This window comes from Schistocerca cancellata, chromosome 1 (assembly GCF_023864275.1).
Source record: "Schistocerca cancellata isolate TAMUIC-IGC-003103 chromosome 1, iqSchCanc2.1, whole genome shotgun sequence".
NCBI lineage: Eukaryota > Metazoa > Arthropoda > Insecta > Orthoptera > Acrididae > Schistocerca > Schistocerca cancellata.
Window position 1 is genome coordinate 532,679,278 of NC_064626.1, and position 18,833 is coordinate 532,698,110.

Genomic DNA, 18,833 nt, shown 5'->3' on the forward strand with positions numbered 1-18,833 from the left:
GAATAGGTGGGCATCATGAAGCAGATGAAGGATGGTGCATGACTGGTGACCATGTAACGTCTTGGCCAGACTCCAATCCCCACTGGTGTAAACCTGTAGAAACTCAAGAAATATGTCAAGGTATTGTCTGTGGAGGAGTCTGCGACATACTTCTTCTTTTGAACCTTGAAAGTGTGGACAAGATGGTCTGCCTCACCATTAGATTTGGGGTGAAAAGGAGGAGCAGTCACATGGTGAATGCCGTGATGGATTCAAAAACTGTGGAAGGCATGAGGCACAAACTGTGGACCGTTATCTGTTACAAGCGTACAAGGGGGTACCTAACATTGCTGTTGGCAGAGCTTGTGTAGTGTGCATATCTACTACTAGGTGTGTATAACACAACTCATTGCCAGTACAATGCCGCCTTTATTGCTAACCTAGCCTGTTTTGTTCATCTGCAGTGATTGTTTTTGGTAGCACTGTTTTGTTCTTGTATCATTTTTTATGATGGAAAGTTTAAGTGAACAATGTGCAGCTGTAAAATTTTATTTTCTGCTCAGTAAAAATACTGCTGAAACTGTTTCAATGTTGAAAACAGCTTGCCAAGATGACACTATGGGAAAAATTCAAGTGTACAAATGATTTGCTTTATTTAAAAATGGTGACATGTCAATTGATGACAAACCTCATTCTGGATGTCCATCAACTGCCCAAATCAATGAAAATATTGAAAAAAATTATGAGCTTGTATTCACAGACCGCCAGCAGACAATTGATCAACTATCAGAGAATCGTGGGTTATTTTGTTTGTCAAAAAAGATCCTATTTGTGGCAAACAGGAGAGTGATTCTTCCACTACTGCAAGGCATCTGCACAGACAGCCATCTCTGTTAGACAGTTGGCTAAAAATGGCAGGGTTCTGCTGCACCACACAAGTTACTCACCTGACTTGGCTCCATGTGACTTTTTCTTCTTTCCATGCATGAAAAGGGACATGAAAGGGCACTGATTTGACAGCATCGAAGAAATCAAGAAAGAAATAATGGAGGAGCTGTCAGCCATTTCTAAAGATGACTACAAAAAAATGTTTTGGACAATGGAAGCACTAGTGGGACAAATATTAGTTATAATGGAGAGTACTCTGGATAAGGTTGTTTTGTAAACAGTTTGAAAATATATCACTTTTAAAAATTAATTTCATTTTTTTGGTCTTGGGTACCCCCTCATGTAAGACAGTCCTTCGATAGAAAAATTTTAGAGAGCTCCTGAATCATAGCGACAGTGACATAAAAGGACAGTGGATAATGTATGGAAACAAGGGAAAGCATCAACAACCAACAACCAGGAAGAATTTAGGAAGGGTCCCATGTAATCAACATGGGCTCATTTCCACAGACACTGCAGTGCAGCCCATGGAGAGAGCATTGCCCACTGTGCCACCTATTGGGTAGGGTGATGTCAGGCCAACACGTGGCAACAGGCCAGTAACTTGCAAAATGAGACCGCCTGATATTCATGAAGCATTTCCCGCCATAAGGCGGCTTGGATCACAACCCTCGGTGGCAGACCATCCATAGCTAAGAGAACAACATTGCCAATGACTGGAGGGCAGTAAAAGATGTCAAAATATGTATGCAATGTAACAGAAGCCCTGCCTAGTAGGATGTTTGGCCAACCTGTCATGAAAAAATAGGAAACTTCAAGCAAAACCAGATTTACAGTGACAACAGCTGCAATGCAGGGAGCCCATATAGCAAACACTTCCACTGTATGTTATGCCTCAATATCTAAGTGAAATCCTTATCAGAATTGGGATCCAGTCGCATATGAAGCTCTGCAGCACATTGACAGTAAGATGTTGTGCGGTAGGCTAAAAATGTATTTAATAATTATAGTGAGACAGAAATGAGGCGCAATGCTTAAAGCGATGCAATGTGCTGCTTTGTCGGGCAACAAAGTAGAAGGATTAAACAACAAAACCAAGGGCTTGTGGTCAGTGATGAGGTGGAACATAGACCAATATAAGAATACATTAAACTTTTTGAAGGCTTAGATGATAGCAAGTGCTTCCTTTTCAACTTGTGAGTACTGCTGAATGGAGTTGAGCATTTTTGACATATAACTTACTGGACATTCAGAACCATTGTCATACAAGTGTGTGAAATACCCCGAGTCCATATTGAGAGGTGTCTGTAGGCAAAACGAGGTGGTGTACAGGATGGAAAGTAGCCAAACAAGAAGCAGCATGCAATTTACATCTCAAAAGTGTGAACACATGCTTTCAGGCTAGCACCTACTGAAAAGGAATATTTTTGTGGAGCAACTCATGGAAGAGAAGAGCCATTGTGGCCACACCCAGAATAAATTAGTGATGGTAGGCATTAGCTAAAACTTCTTGGAGTTCTTTGACATTTATAGAGTGACACAGAGCTGTGAACGCAGTGACATGATGACGTAAAAGTTTAATACTGTTCTGAGAAATCTCAAACTCCAAATATACAATGGATGTCTGACCAAAATATGTCTTGGCCAAGTTGCATTTCAACCCTACAGTTTGTAAGACTGTGAACAAGATGTGTCAGTTACATAAATGCTCTTCCATGGATGCAACTGTCATGACAATGTCATTGAGATAGTTAATGCACCCTGGAGCAGACATCATCAGTTGTTTCAAAAATTGCTGAAAAATCCCTGGGGCACTAACAACACCAAATGAGAGGTGCTGATATTGGTGCAACCCAAAGGGTGTGTTAATCACAAAGGAGTTATAAAGAATCCTTATCCAACAAAACCTGTAAGTAGACTTCGGATAAATCATATGTGGTAGCTGATCAAGTTGTTAACGTAAGTATGTCATATTTAAGTCATATAATTGTCACTACTATAACATGTAAATAAGATTTAACGCACCAAGTTTACAGCCAAAGGTATCAATACCACGGTGCACTCACGTTTGTAATTGTATCTCATCAATCATTAACAAATACTACGATATCCCTAACTTTATATTATATTAAATTTAAATGTACTGTTGAACATGAAATCTTTTGATTCTTTTATTGCTTAAATGCTTTTATGTACATGACATGTTTCACATACCTGTGTTACTTGCACTTATTCGCAAATAATGTTCCAATACATATAACAGGATTTATCACTTCAAACCTCACTGGTTAATTAATGAGTGAGTAGAATAAGTAATTGCACTGTATTGTATTAATTCTGAATTGAGGCAAAATTACACAACTTAGAGTTGGCCATGTGTTAATGTCACATACAAAGCTGTATATTTACCTACTAAAATGTACTTTAAACAATGTCAGTGGCTAGCTAGACTTTTATATTTGTGTATGCTGCGAATATTATCGAGAGGTTTGTTACTGTTTGTTTATGGACAGGCAACTTCATTGTATACTAAGATAAACAGGTACTGCAAAGATGTAACAACTACCAAAGAAAATAAATTTCTCCTAACCTTTCCTATCCTACCGGACACTGAGTCAGAAAATCACCTACTTGTAACAGAAATTTCTTTGACCAAGACAATTTGACACTTAGCCAACTGTCATTCAGTCAAGGTGGTGTGTTCAGTAATGAAACAAAGCAGTAGTCTCTGCCAGAAATATCGACTCTTAGACAATGTGTCTAATAGTGTATTTTAATATGACAGTATGCTATCTTAGGCAGTTTATAACACTTATAAGTAAGCATTACAAATATGGATTGTTATATGATTTTATCACTTTTTATGTATTTCAGTGTTATTGTCTAATCTGCTTTCAGAAAACACTTGATAATGGCACTTTGAAGCAGAAATCATTATTGTGTAAGTGTAAATGTAACACTGTAAATAAACAACAGTCTAATCACGGTACTGACTTTAAAGAAATATACAAGGTGTTACAAAAAGGTACGGCCAAACTTTCACGGAACATTCCTCACACACAAAGAAAGAAAATATGTTATGTGGACATGTGTCCAGAAACGCTTACTTTCCATGTTAGAGCTCATTTTATTACTTCTCTTCAAATCACATTAATCATGGAATGGAAACACACAGCAACAGAAGGTACCAACATGACTTCAAACACTTTGTTACAGGAAATGTTCAAAAGATCCTCCGTTAGCGAGGATACATGCATCCACCCTCCATTGCATGGAATCCCTGATGTGCTGATGCAGCCCTGGAGAATGGCGTATTGTATCGCAGCCGTCCACAATACGAGCACGAAGAGTCTCTACATTTGGTACCGGGGTTGCGTAGACAAGAGCTTTCAAATGCCCCCATAAATGAAAGTCAAGAGGGTTGAGGTCAGGAGAGCGTGGAGGCCATGGAATTGGTCCGCCTCTACCAATCCATCGGTCACCGAATCTGTTGTTGAGAAGCGTACGAACACTTCGACTGAAATGTGCAGCTCCATCGTGCGTGAACCACATGTTGTGTCGTACTTGTAAAGTCACATGTTCTAGTAGCACAGTATCCTGTATGAAATCATGATAACGTGCTCCATTGAGCGTAGGTGGAAGAACATGGAGCCCAATCAAGACATCACCAACAATGCCTGCCCAAACGTTCACAGAAAATCTGTGTTGTTGATGTGATTACACAATTGCGTGTGGATTCTCGTCAGCCCACATATGTTTATTGTGAAAATTTACAATTTGATCACGTTGGAATGAAGCCTCACCCGTAAAGAGAACATTTGCATTGAAATGAGGATTGACACATTGTTTGATGAACCATTCACAGAAGTGTACCCGTGGAGGCCAATCATCTGCTGATAGTGCCTGCACACAATGTACATGGTACGGAAACAACTGGTTCTCCCGTAGCACTCTCCATACAGTGACGTGGTCAACGTTACCTTGTACAGCAGCAATTTCTCTGATGCTGACGTTAGGGTTATCGTCAGCTGCACGAAGAATTGCCTTGTCCATTGCAGATGTCCTCGTCGTTCTAGGTCTTCCCCAGTCGTGAGGCATAGGCTGGAATGTTCCGTGCTCCCTAAGGCGCCGATCAATTGCTTCGAACGTCTTCCTGTCGGGACACCTTCGTTCTGGAAATCTGTCTCGATACAAATGTACCGCGCCATGGCTATTGCTCCGTGCTAATCCATACAACAAATGGGCATCTGCCAACTCCACATTTGTAAACATTGCACTGACTGCAAAACCATGTTCGTGATGAACACTAACCTGTTGATGCTACGTACTGATGTGCTTGATGCTAGTACTGTAGGGCAATGAGTTGCATGTCAACACGAGCACCGCCAACTGGCGGTGAATCGAGGAAGTACAGTACATACTGCTGAAACTAAAATGAGCTCTAACATGGAAATTAAGCGTTTCCGGACATATGTCCACATAACATCTTTTCTTTATTTGTGTGTGAGGAATGTTTCCTGAAAGTTTGGCCGTACCTTTTTGTAACACCCTGTATTATGACTGTGGCCCTGCATTATGAAAAAATTATTCAGATAAATCATTTGTGAAGATGAACTGACCCTGGCAGGGTTAGCCAATAACTTGTCTGGGCAAACACCAGGTATCTATGATAGATTGAGCATTAACTGAAACTTTAAAAGTTACTGCAGAGGTGTAGCTGACCATTTGGTTTTTTTAACAATCACGAGGATAGTTGATCACTCAATGGATGGAAGAGGCTGTATGACACCCAACAACGTCAGCCTGACACCCAACGACGTCAGCCTGTGCAATTCTGATTTCACTTGATCACACAAAGCCACAGGAATAGGGAGCACATGGAAAAAAGTGCAGCCAAGTTGTAGGTTTCAGGGTATTTTGGGCTGCAAAATTAGTGGCAGAACCTAACCCATCCGAGAAAAGAGATGAGAACTCAGAACACAGACAATCCAACTGCTTGTAAGGGACTTGGTTGGAAATGACGCACACTGTATCCAAAATGGAAAAAACCAAAACCATTTGAAGCATCCATTCTGAACAAACTTGCTGTACCAGCATCATTCACTACCAAAAAAGTTAAGGAACAAGCTGGGAGCCATAAATGGTCCCAAAATTGGAATGTGCTGATTGTTGTAACTCACCAAATGTCGAGTAACCCTCAGGCTGAAGATCCAAAACCCACATAAGTTTGTCCATCACTCATATTTGATAAACAGTTTGTTATGAATCATACGTACTGAAGACACACAATTAAAATCCATGTCCATGTCCATAGGAGGTGGCTGGGAATAATACACAGATGTTTTATGTCCTTTTTTCCTAAAGTTGTTTAAGTTTGTTTTCAGTCACCAGCACTTACGGCATGCTGTTCTACCACATTGCACGAAATAGTGTGGGCAAGATGGGAGCACAGAGTGCTGCCATTGCTATGGTTGTTGTTTGTCATGTCGCTGTCCAGTGCGGTACAGAGGCCACTTTTTTATGGCTGCCACATAGTCCGCCTCCCCCCACCCATCCATCCACCCCTCACTGCCACCTGAGAACTGACTGCCTCTAAGCAACCAGGAACAGGAGCTAACACAGCATTTTTGCACCAAGCCTTAATTTGATCACCAGCAGGACAAGATATTTTGAAAGACTGAGCAACATTTAGCACTCAGCCAAAAATGGATCTCATTCTGCAGTGCATGTTGATGCTGCTCCTTGTCAAGAGCCAACTTAATGATGACACCATGGACCATAGAATCAGCATAGGAATCACGATGAGCACCAGTAACAAACTGACATTTGTGACTAAGGCCACGGAGTTTGTCTGCCCAAGGCTGGTAGGACTGGTAGACTGTTTATGACAGCAGTAGGACTCTACACATGCTGCAGAACTTAACACATGCTGCAGTGACGTGTGTGTGTGTGTGTGTGTGTGTGTGTGTGTGTGTGTGTGTGTGTGTCTGGTGATAATTTGACAACTTATACATTTCATTGAACAAAATTAATGCAGGTTACTGGAGTGGGGCTTACTGGCACAGCAACTGGTAGAAATGAGTTGACGTCCAATAAAGAAACAAAGCCTTACACATGTCTGCATCAGTGACACCAGAAGCAAGGAAGTGTTGCCTAAGCCAGTTCACATGAGCCTCCCAGTCTTCGACTGCATTGTTGTAAAGGGGGAAGGGTGGCAGGTATGCCATCAGCATGCAAGCCTGCATAGCCAGTGTGGCCAACAAGTTCATGATAGCAACCGTAGTAGCCTGCTGCTGCTGAAGGAGAGATTGGAGCACTTCCTCCATAGACAAAAGCACCGAAGGAACAACCAGAGAGTCTGAGCATGTGGACGTGAACACCATACTCTTCACCATTTGTATAATATGAATGTACCAACATTTATTCTTCTACCACATACAAGTGAACAACAGTCGAGAACACAGACACAAACATAGAAACAATCCAAGTACTGATACAAGCAGTTGCTGCCAATAAGTATGAACACATTGTGAGGGCGAGTGCCTGGTGCATTGTGCTTATAAAAGATGAGGTTCATGGTAGACAGCGCAGCAGATGCTGCACCCTGTGCACAAGTCTTGTGGACCACCACAGGCAACCTCTGGGACTGGCTCATGCAAAGACTTTTGCCATCTTATTCAAAGTGTAGTGCACTGGTAACCTGGTGCCACAGCACGTGTTCAAGTATTATGGACAGGGTTGTAACACTTAATGTTGGGTTAACCTTGACTCTCTTCTCATGTGCATATGCACCATTACATTACTAAGGGAGAGGAAAAATGTCGTTTTATTAAAGGCTGTCAACATATTTTCAGTCTTTAGTTTTTTCTAGATTTGATCACTCTGCATTTCATGTATATTTTGTTCACATTTTTCTTGTCTCAGCATTTGTTATCACACCTTACATAGTTAGAATGACAACTTATTATTTGAAATTAGTATGGAAGTAAATAAATGTATACGTAAGTTGTTCACATAAAATAAAAATAACCCTGACCTCAACCTGAATGTGGATTATCTTTACTAGGCATGGTACTGTGGGATAGGCTTGGTACTATGGGAAGTGCTTATGATAACTACCATCCTCTCTAGGTGTTAGGTCTGTAGATGACCTAATATGGCCAAAACTGGTCATTCAAATAATATTTAAAATTGTGATATAGATCATGCTTTGTTCTTGAATGCATGGACTTATCATCAAATCAGTAGTTCCCTCAAACTGGGTAGGCATCCATCGTTTAGGATACACGATGATACCACTGAAACCAGTAGGGATATTGCATTAAAGAGGTTCAAAGATTTGTTTAAAACTATTATAGTTTATCTAATTTGATGTGGTTAATAGATACTGGAGCACATATATTCTCAAACATTGTCACAAGATAGTTGATATGCTACCTCTGAACACTTGCAAATTGCAGAATCATGTTGTAGGAAGAGTATGTATGGTTACTACAGTACCTCAGGTGTATGCCTTTTTGAGAAAGGCTTTTCTTTATCTCTATGAAATGTCTTCCAGAGCTACTTTAAAAATCAATCAATATTTAGATCACAACCTCAGTTGCATTATACCAAGAGAGTGGAAAATTCAGTGTTAAAATTGCTCAACAAAAACTGTTTTATGCCTTTTTGGAAGAGAATATTGAATAATTAAATAAGTACTAGAGGAGGAAACAGGTCATAGCCAGAAAAGTGTCTTTTAATAACTAAACAATCCGAATACAAAAACAATATTATGAAAAGGATAGTTGCTACTCGCCATATAGCAGAGAAGCTGAGTAGGCCTTGTTGGCCGAAAACATTCTGTGAGAGTCAATTTGTTGTACCTATCTGTAACTCAGCATCTCCACTATATGGTGTGCAGCAACTATCCTTTTCTTAATATTGTGGCTTTCTATCCTGGATTTTGCATTGTTTGAATATAAAAAAAAATCATTATTTGTAACGTTGTGTGATAAAGATTGTGTTACATCCGCACTGAATGTAACTTCAGGAAGTAGTGGTTTAATATATCTCATAATAAATTTTGAGATTACTTTTGTTCTTTACCTAATTCAATTGTACTAGTTTTTTAACAAAACTATGATGAACTATGACAGAACAACATAACTACAGAACATATTGTAGGACATTTTATAACCATTCTTTATGTACTTTACACTTGCATTTCATAATTTTATTCACAAAGAACTTGGTTTTAAAATCTATATTTTAGAACTGACACACACAGTTTTACAGTGAATCATGACAGTTGCAGCCATCTTGAGATAAAGTACAATGTCTTAAACTAATTAAAAAAATTTGTTATAAAAGCAACCATTTATGGTGCACTGTACACAGAATCTGTATCTTTCAAAAGTTGTGACTCATTTTATGAATGCTGAGCAATTTAAAGAATTAGGTAACAGGGTATAATACATGTAGATAAAGGAGGGCAGCACAAATGGTCATAAGTTTGTTTAACACATCGGAGAGCATTGTGGAAATGTTGAAAAACGTAAATTGGCAGATACCTGAAAAAATAAATAAACTATCATGTGACAGCCCACTTACAAAATTTTGGTAGCCAGCTTTAAGTGATGTTATGACACCCTACCTTTGGGACAACGAAGACGAGGTCAGACTAATAACAGCATGCACAGAGGCATTTAAACAGTCATTCTTCCCACACTTCATATGCGACTCGAATGGTAAGAAAGCCTTAAATGTGCTACAGGGAAATAACCTCAGCCATGCACTTTATAATGGTTTCTGGTGTATGTACGTAGATGAAAAAATGACGAAAGGTACAAAAACTACAAAGAGAATTTTCCTCCCCTATTTCATCTTCTTATTGTGTTCTCCCTCTCCCTTATCGTTTTTAATTTGTTCTAAAAGTATTGCCATGTACTTTATATATTAAATGAGCATATTGCTCTAATTTTTACCGAATGTCTTCAGTTTCTAATCTAGACTCTGTTTTTAATTTGTGTGTGTGTGTGTGTGTGTGTGTACATTTGCATGATGCAATGACACAAATAACACAAATTTCCAGTATAAATAGAAATGTTGAGTGTTGCCAATGTTTAACCAATTTGTATTCCTCATGCTATACCGCATGTGACATTTGGTAGTCTTGTAACACTATAATTCCAAAATATAGCTTTGTTTTTCTGTTCTTGATACAGGTATAAATAGACAGGGTGTAATATCTCACACTTTTCCCCAGTTGTGACATAGCACAGTCTGTTTAGTTTCATGGCTGTAATGTAGCTTTTTTATTTTATCGCAATCGTATTGACCAACTAGGATCATGTTAACAACTTCAGTTCCTCTTCTTCCTTTGTTGTTGTTTTCCTATTTTTCCAGTATTTCCTCATTTTCTCCCTATGAAGTCTCTTCCTTTCTTCTGTCCATGTTGTTCCTGATTTCTTCTGCCTTGAAAGCCTTCCAAATTCAGTATTTTATTTTTAAAATGGATTTTTCTGCTATATCTGATTCTTTGATATTGTTTCTTTCTAGATCTTTCCTTACTTCTGTAATCCATGCTATTGTCGATTTCTTCTTCCAGAAATATAGGAGTATATGTTTTGTTAGTTTATTTCCATCGAATCGGTAGAGGTGTCGGAAGAAGGTTAATCTTCGTTTGGCCATTACTTCAGATATTTTCTCTTTATTTTTGTAGATCTTCTCATTATTTCTTATTTTCCAACCATCTGCAGTTTTTATTGCATCCAATATTTTTATAATAATCCTTCTTTCCAGTACCTCTAGTGAAAATGAATGCTGAAAGGCATAATCAGTCTTAAATGATGATGATGATGAGTACCTCTAGTTTGTCCATCTTATAGTGCATCGTTAGGCATTCATATCCATGTAAATATTCTCGTTGTACCACTGTGGTGTAGTGTTTTAGTTTTGTTTTTCTAGATATATATTTCTTGTTGTGAATATATTTTTGGTTAAAGCATATGCTCTTCCTATTTTGTTAATTCTTACATCTATTGCAGATTTTTCTAGTCCATTCTGTTGGATAGTTTCTCCAAGATATTTAAATTTATTTATTTGCTCTATTTTACCTATTTGTGTTTCTATGAATTTTGGCACGTTTTTAATGTTTGTCATGAATTTTGTTTTTTCAACTGAAATTTTGAGACCATATCTGTTTGATATTTTTTCCAAAAGTTTTATTTGAATAAATGCTTCTGTCAGACTTTCTGAAAGTATTGCAAAATCATCTGCAAAAGCCAAGCAGTTTACCTTAATTCCATTTGTTTTCTTCCCAGAGTTATTGGTTCAAATTTTTTTTTTCCTCCAAATTCCAGATCCTTATAATTTTTTTCTAGAGCACAATTAAACAGTAAAGGTGATAAAACATCACCTTGTCTAACACCAGCTTTTATTCAAATGGCGGAGATACTACTCCCATAAATTGGACTTTAGATATTGTACTTGGTAATGTTTCACGAATTACATTTGCTAATTTTGATTTAACACCAAATTCTCTAATGTTTTTCTGTCTACATGATCAAATGCTTTCTTGAAATCAATAAATGACACTATTATTGGTTTGCTGGTTAACATTCTATGGTGAATTATTGACGTTAAGTTAAAAATTTGTTCTGCACAGGATCTTCACTTTCGAAAACCACCATGATATTCCCCCAGTATCTACCACTCTGTTCAGGAGAATTTTTGATAATATTTTGTATGCCACTGGCAGAAGTGACACTCCACTCTAATTATTAACATTTTGTTGGTCCCCTTTCTTATCTCAAAAAGGGGGTGTACATCCCTTACGGTTCTTGGTTCTGACCACTTCAATAATTCTGCTGTAATGGAGTCTTCACCACTTGCTTTCTTGTTTTTCAGTGTTTTGATAGCTTCATGAATTTCTAACTCTGTTAGTGGGAAATCTAGATTTTTAGGTCTCACTGGAAATTCTAATTGATCTGTTGGAACTGGACAGTTTAACAGCTTTTCAAAAAATTTCGCTAATATTACACAATTTTCTTTGTTATTTAATCCCATTTTCATCTTTGAAAATAGTACTTGGATCTTGATATCCTTTAAATACGTGTTTAAAAGTTTCAATAAGCTGAGAATTTTAAAAGTTTCTTTTGATTTTCCGGATTATTTTTGATGTTTGTTTTCTTTGTTGTCTGAATTGTTCAAGGTCTTCCTCTTCTTTTGAACATCTCCATTTCTCCATTTTTGAGCTCATTGTATTACAGGGTGTATACAACCCGGGACAACCGGGAGATCCGGGAAAAACCCGGGAAGTTTTTCATTCAGGAGAAAACTGGGAAAAACCTGAGAATTTTTTAGAATTCCGGGAATTTTTCATTGTTTTAGTTTCAGTTAAATTTTTGTAATTTTGACTGGTAAGATCCGATACTCTAACAAAGGATATTACTGTATCCCACTACTGCAGAATGATACTTCAACAATGAAACATAAACGAGAGAAAAAAACGAAAATTACTTAAATTGCAAAGGAAATGCGCCATATACAACAACAACACACAGTGCTCTTGCAAGCGTCTGCCAACAGCAAAATGTGTCAAAGGCTTAAGGAAGACTATGCGTGCTTCATAACAACAAATTGCCTCCGATGAGCGTGAAGTCACAACTGTTTACTTTAGATCCGTTTCAGCAGTTACGAGAGGGCTCATGCGCATGTGCAGTTGAGTCGCGTTTGAGCAGTAGATTCTCCCGCTTCTGGTTACAGGAATGTGGCCGTTGGCTGTACAAGCAGTTGCAGCAAGCAGCTAGATGCTTCCGGGAAAAGGGGCGCCAAATTAATATTCTTGAGGAAAACAAACTTGTTTCACAAAGCGCCTAGCATCCAGCGCACGTTAGTCTATCGATTATTCATATGGTTTTGAGACGCATCCCTTTTGCAGGTTATATACGACCTGGGACAACTGGGAAATCCGGGAAAAACTCGGGAATTTTTTCATCCGGGAGATTACCGGGAAAAACCCGGGAATTTTTCGGAATTCCGGAAACTTTTCATTGTTGTAGCTTTCAGTTAAGTTTTTATAATATTGACTGGTAAGAATTGACTCTCTAGCAAAGAATATTACTATATCCTGTAGCTGAAGAATGATACTGCAGCAATAAAATATGAACGAGAGAAAAAAAAAAATAAAACTCTGGGAAAGGAAATGCGCAATTTACAACAATACACCGGGCATGCACAAGCATCTGCAAATAGCAAAACTATGTCAAAGGCCGTAGGGCGAAGACTATGTAATTCTTCGTAACAATAAACTGCTTGCTATAAGCATGACGTCACAACTGTTCACATTCGGTTCGTTTGTCCAGTCGCCAGTGGGCTGATGCCCATACACACTTGACCACTGTATGAGCAGTACCTTCTCCGCTTCCCGCTACTTGAAGTGTGGCTGTTAGCTGTATAGGCATTAGCAGCAAGCAGCCAGATGCTAACGAAAAAAAATTTTTCTTGCGAGCCCTAACTGCCAGATTCGCTCATGCACAGATTTGTCTGAGGTGTAGTGTGGAGGGGTTAGTCACCACGTGCCCCGTGTTTACGTTAAGTGATTTCACTGCTTCTCTTCGTTTATAGCTCCCATGTCAAATGAAAACAAAACTGATTTCTATCAAGTGAATTAAAATACATTCACATAACTACGGAGGGCAAAAATATATTTTTAGTTTCAGTTTTCTGATTTTATTTTATTTCCAAGCAGTCAAGCATTAATAGCCATGCAGAACAATGAAGTTATTTTTGCAAGTTTGCTAAAGAAATTTGGCTTTATTAATCTTTCGCTCGAGGCAATCATTTTATTTGAAACGAAGTGTTTCATTCTACAGTATTGGTTAGTTCCAACTGTTCACTGATTTTCAAGTACACGTTATCATCTTCTGCCATGTGTGGCATTATGCCATAATAAAGAAACAAAAATTAGATCATAGAGTACTGGTACTCCAAGAAAATTTACATCCCAAAAACTACACTGAAAAACTTAATCTCACACGGGACCTACTTCCTTGTGAATCTGGAAAAAACCAATGTGCACTTCAAGCCGAATTATGCATTTTAGCATGGTTTATGAAATTCTGATGCTCTTGGGAGTTTCCTCTGATGCCCTGTTTCTTTTATATTGTAATGTAAGCTCTCTTAGTGCTTTACACATGCTGGCCAGGGTGGCCGAGCGGTCCTAGGCGCTACAGTCTGGAACCGCGCGACCGCTACGTAGCAGGTTCGAATCCTACCTCGGGCATGGGTGTGTGTGTGTGATGTCCTTAGGTTAGTTAGGTTTAAGTAGTTCTAAGTTCTAGGGGACTGATGACCTCAGACGTTAAGTCCCATAGTGCTCAGAGCCATTTGAACCATTTGCTGTATACATATTTACATGTGGGCTTCCTACGCCACTGCAGCTGCTCACGCGCAATAATGCGTTTTTTGGCGCTCTCTGGCAACTGGTAAATCGAACCTATTTCTAACAGTCTCCAGATAGTATTGTGAAAGGTGGTTCGAAAAGCTTTACTTTCAAAGTAAGTTTCTTTTTACGCAAGTTGAATTATGTTATGTGTGAGAAAGTGGGATGGATTTCTAAATCACAGAGCGTTTAAAATTGAGCAGTTTGAGGACCAGCCACTTACAAGAATTACTACCCCAGACATTTGATATAATTTTAAATTTACTGGCACATTTGTGTGATGAATCTGAAAGTATAACACATGCAAAAAAGATCAATATTACATGTGAAAGCTTAGCTTTTCTTGTAGCTATCCTATGTACGTTAATTTAAACCGTTAACTTTTTCTCTTTGTATGTTCGCGCTACGTAACCAGTGATCTTGGCTGACTGTAACACGTGTCGTATGCTCTGAATATCTGCTGTCATGGGCTGACGAGATCACGTGGCATGAGATACTGTATGACTGGCTTACGAAAGGACATCGCAACCTCGGTTTAAACGCTGGGGAAAGTAACGCCCTGTGCAGTTTGAATTTATAAATTTCGTAATACGAAAATATGCAGCGTATGTGGCTGCAAATCAAAGGTCTTTCCAAAACTTCTCTCTTTTTTTCATGAAGTCTTTCCAAAACTTCTTTCACCTGCCTTTTTTTCCCGGGAAGTTCTATGCGAGTGTATAAAACGTCAACCATTCAAAGAATTGATAAGTTTTACAGGTCCGAGGGAAAATTTACGGAAAACCTACTGTCACTTAGCCCGGAAAAAGTGTATTATCACCCGGGAAAAAGCATATTTTTTAAACGGGATATCGGGGGAAAATACGGGAATGTTTTTTCCTTGTCCCCGTATACACCCTGTATTAGTGCTTCTTCACACTCCTCATTCCATGTCTTGTTTTTATTCTTGGCCATTCCTAAAGTTTTCTCTGCTGCTTGAGTTATTTGCATCTGGAGTTCACGCCAATTACCCACCTTCTTTACTTGTCTCAATTTCTTCTCTAAATTTTTGTATATTTTCTTTTGTAATATTAGCTGTAGTGGTGTTATATCTGATCACTTTCTTGGTTGCCTTTTTCGTAGATGGGAGAAATTTTATTTTTATCTTAGAGAGACAATGATCTGAATCGAATTCCCCATTTCTGACTATTTTAACATTCATAATTCTGTGATCTACCTTTTAGATATGGCTACGTGTTCCAGTTGAAATTATCCTATGTTTGGATTTGGATGTCTCCCAAGTTTTGGAGTAAAAATAATTACTGTGAGCTCCCAGTCTTCACAACACTACTGCCACTTACATCATGGCCACAAGCATTTACTTTATTTATTTATTTTTTGTTCCTACTTCTTTTGATGCCAGTTGGGAGCTCACTTGAGCACCTGTTGCCAACTCGATTTAATTTATCTTCAACAGGGGAGGAAAAGGAAAAAAGATAGTGAGTCTGTGTGTTCTGGTAGCAGTAGTAGTGTGTGGACATAAGCCAGAAGTGGATTCTTGTTTTGTAACTGATTTTGCTTAATATTGTGCACAGTTGATGAAAAATGTTTTGTGTATGTGTGTGGGTGCGTTTGGTGCCTCAATGTGTGCATGTATGCATGTGTGTATTCAAATCACTTCTCTTAATAAGTAGGCCTAATGTCATTATTTTCATCAGTTTATAGAGAAGTGAAAATTAATAAAAGACTGAAATGGCTAATTTGTTACAGGAAAACAAGGAGGACACAAGAAAGTAGATAATGCCTCTCGTACACTTGCACATAAGCAAGATGTAGAGAATGTTATGAGAGACATTACTGCTTACAGGGAAAATCTGTTTCTTCATCCAGTCATTAATATAAAGTTGTGATCTTTTTGATATTGTTTATTTTATATTTGTAAATATGCTGTATTTATATAACAATATTATTAAAATTTATGTCAGTTTTTTACAATCTGTGTTGAGTTTTTGAAAATTCCTTCTTCCCGATTCCTTTGAAACACACACACACACACACACACACACACACACACACACACACAATGTGATGATGTAGATCTGAGGATGAACTTTCCTGTATGACAAGAAAATGTCTGAATGTACGTTCAATGTTACATTTGTGTTCTGCCTACCACAAATCATGGGTAAAAAATTGCAAAAAGAGAGAGAGAGAGAGAGTAAACAATGTTAAAACTTAACAATGGAGCACACTAGGATTACAAGCCTGATCAAATTCCAGTCCAATATACAGCTTTAACTTCACAAAAAGTGTACTCGCAGAGAGTAAAAATAATTCCAAATTGTGAGCTCCTATTCTTCATGACACTATTGCCATCTATATCATGGTCACCAGCAGCACTTTAACCTATTTACACTCTTCATTGTCTTGAGTAACTGAGGATAAGCCATCAACTGGAGACAGACTCACATTTATTAAATGATTTTGAAGTGTGAGACTGGTTCTTAGGGCCAGCCATTAATGCAATTCACATTTTCCCTGGTTTCAGTTAGCCAAGACTGGTTCTTACAGCAGCAATTAATACAGTCTACATTTTTTCCTGGTTATGAGAAACAGAAAATGTGATAGATCTTATTTTGGTTTAACCATAAAGTATATGTCATTTAATAAATATTGGAACACTGTATGGGACAAAGATGCAATATAACCAAAAAGAGATATGCTCAAAAAGAAAGATGAACATAGATCTGTATTTTATTGTTTTCTTAGGCCAATATCAAATTTTTGACTCTTCAACTATATGTCTCTTCTCATCTGTGATTCCGGGTGGATGCTTGTCAGGCAGCTTTGTGTATTTGTGTAAAAGTTTTTTTACAATACATCTACTGGAAGATAGGCAGTTTCTTTCATTTCTAAATTACTCATCTTGGAATTGAGACCTGGATACACTGCAGCCTGCAATCTTCGCATATAACGGCGACATTGCTTGTGATTGTATTATGCTGCATCTTTATCACAGTGATGAATGGTGCTTACTTTTCTTCAAGAAAGGAGAGATAAATATAACTCTGTTCAAAGGAGACTTAATATATCAATTCATTTAGACTGTTTCAGTGGTGATCGTAGTGGGAGACTGTGGAGGTGCGAACTTAGATATGTGGATTGCTGCTGGTGAAAGTATCCAGAAAATATCGAAATAATCCACATTATTTGCACCTCTTTATGGTGCCAGTACTTAAATAACAGTATAAAATATTTGCAGAAGACCAATGTGAGACTCATATTCAGCAAATGTTCCTCAGTTACAAGACTGAATGTGGTGATCATAAATAGCAGTCTGTTTCTTCTGTTGTTCCTCACTATGTTTTGACCAGCCAGGAGGGACAATGCTACCATGCTGAGAATTAAGAAAATAATGCATGTTGCTTCTAATTTGTTGGCTTATTTTAATACTGAGAAAAGCGTTAATTCTTTTTTTTTTTTTTTTATAAGTCGTCTGCGGACAAGAAAGCTTCATCAGTAATGCAAGGTTTGACAAAAAAAAAAAAGTGACTACTTGATTTCTAAGGAACTATTTGTTCTTGTAAATTTATGTGGGACAGTTTTTCGTTTTGAACTGTGTCCTTTATGCTGTCTCAATTTACTCAATCAACACAGGGTCAGTCGATAAGCAAGTAATTACAGTAGTGTTCTTCTGCTGATAGAAATGGGAATGGTGCTTCACATTTATGTGTGTACCATGTATGCTCAATTAATAGTGCTCTGCTTCAAACTAGAACCTGTTTGAGGCTACAAACATTTGAATTATTTCCTTCGGCTTCCTAAAGAACTTCTGCTGTGCTGTTTTCTTTGGAATTGTGCAGTAGTGCCATCATTATCTGTGAAGCTCCAGAACATTTCTGCAGTAAACACAGCCATTTATTTGAGGTGATTGATTTTAATGAAATTTCTCACAGCAGAATAACAGTTTTGAGGTAAAAAAAAAAGGATAATGTACATGTTAACTTTTTAGTGCAAGTTGTCTCTTTCCTTTTCTGTCGGATCACGTCTGACACAATATATAGTGTAATAACCTTTGTAATAAAAATCAATGAGAATTTGTTTTTCCAAACCCATGTCAGTCATTTTTATTTGGTTTTAAAAGCCTAAGCTATAAAATAGTTGTTCTATTTTAATTATCGAAACATTAACTGCTGCCAGTCTTAAAACTTTAATTTATCTCATGCATACTGCATTTAGTGAATTAAATCCCATTGAAAAACTTGTTTTTGATTTATCATCACAATTAATGACTTAAACACAAAGCTTACTATATGTGACCCGCTGCAACATTCTGGAATCTTCGCTCTAATGCAAACACATGGAATTTCTTATCTCTAGTTATTGAATGTCTTAGAGGTACTGGGAAGTATGAAAGTAAACTTACCCCTGATGCTGAGTATTCTGTTATGTAGAGACTCACACATGCGAACAATCACATACATAGTTCTTATAGTTCTTGAAAGTACTTAACAAAAGAGTTTCAATAACAAATAAACTAGTCACACAGAGATGATGTGGTCAG

At 37.8% G+C, this 18,833-nt stretch overlaps 1 protein-coding gene across 2 annotated transcripts in view; it reads left to right on the plus strand.

Moving 5' to 3' along the window:
- The window catches only part of LOC126179391 (nardilysin-like), a 343,267-nt gene extending 327,019 nt beyond the window's left edge, over positions 1-16,248 (plus strand). For both annotated transcript variants that reach the window (XM_049924604.1, XM_049924605.1), the window contains exon 21: positions 16,040-16,248. In XM_049924604.1, coding sequence (XP_049780561.1) covers positions 16,040-16,179 — 140 coding nt within the window. In that variant the 3' untranslated portion in view covers positions 16,180-16,248. The remainder of the gene's footprint in view (positions 1-16,039) is intronic.
- Positions 16,249-18,833: the final 2,585 nt, after the last annotated feature.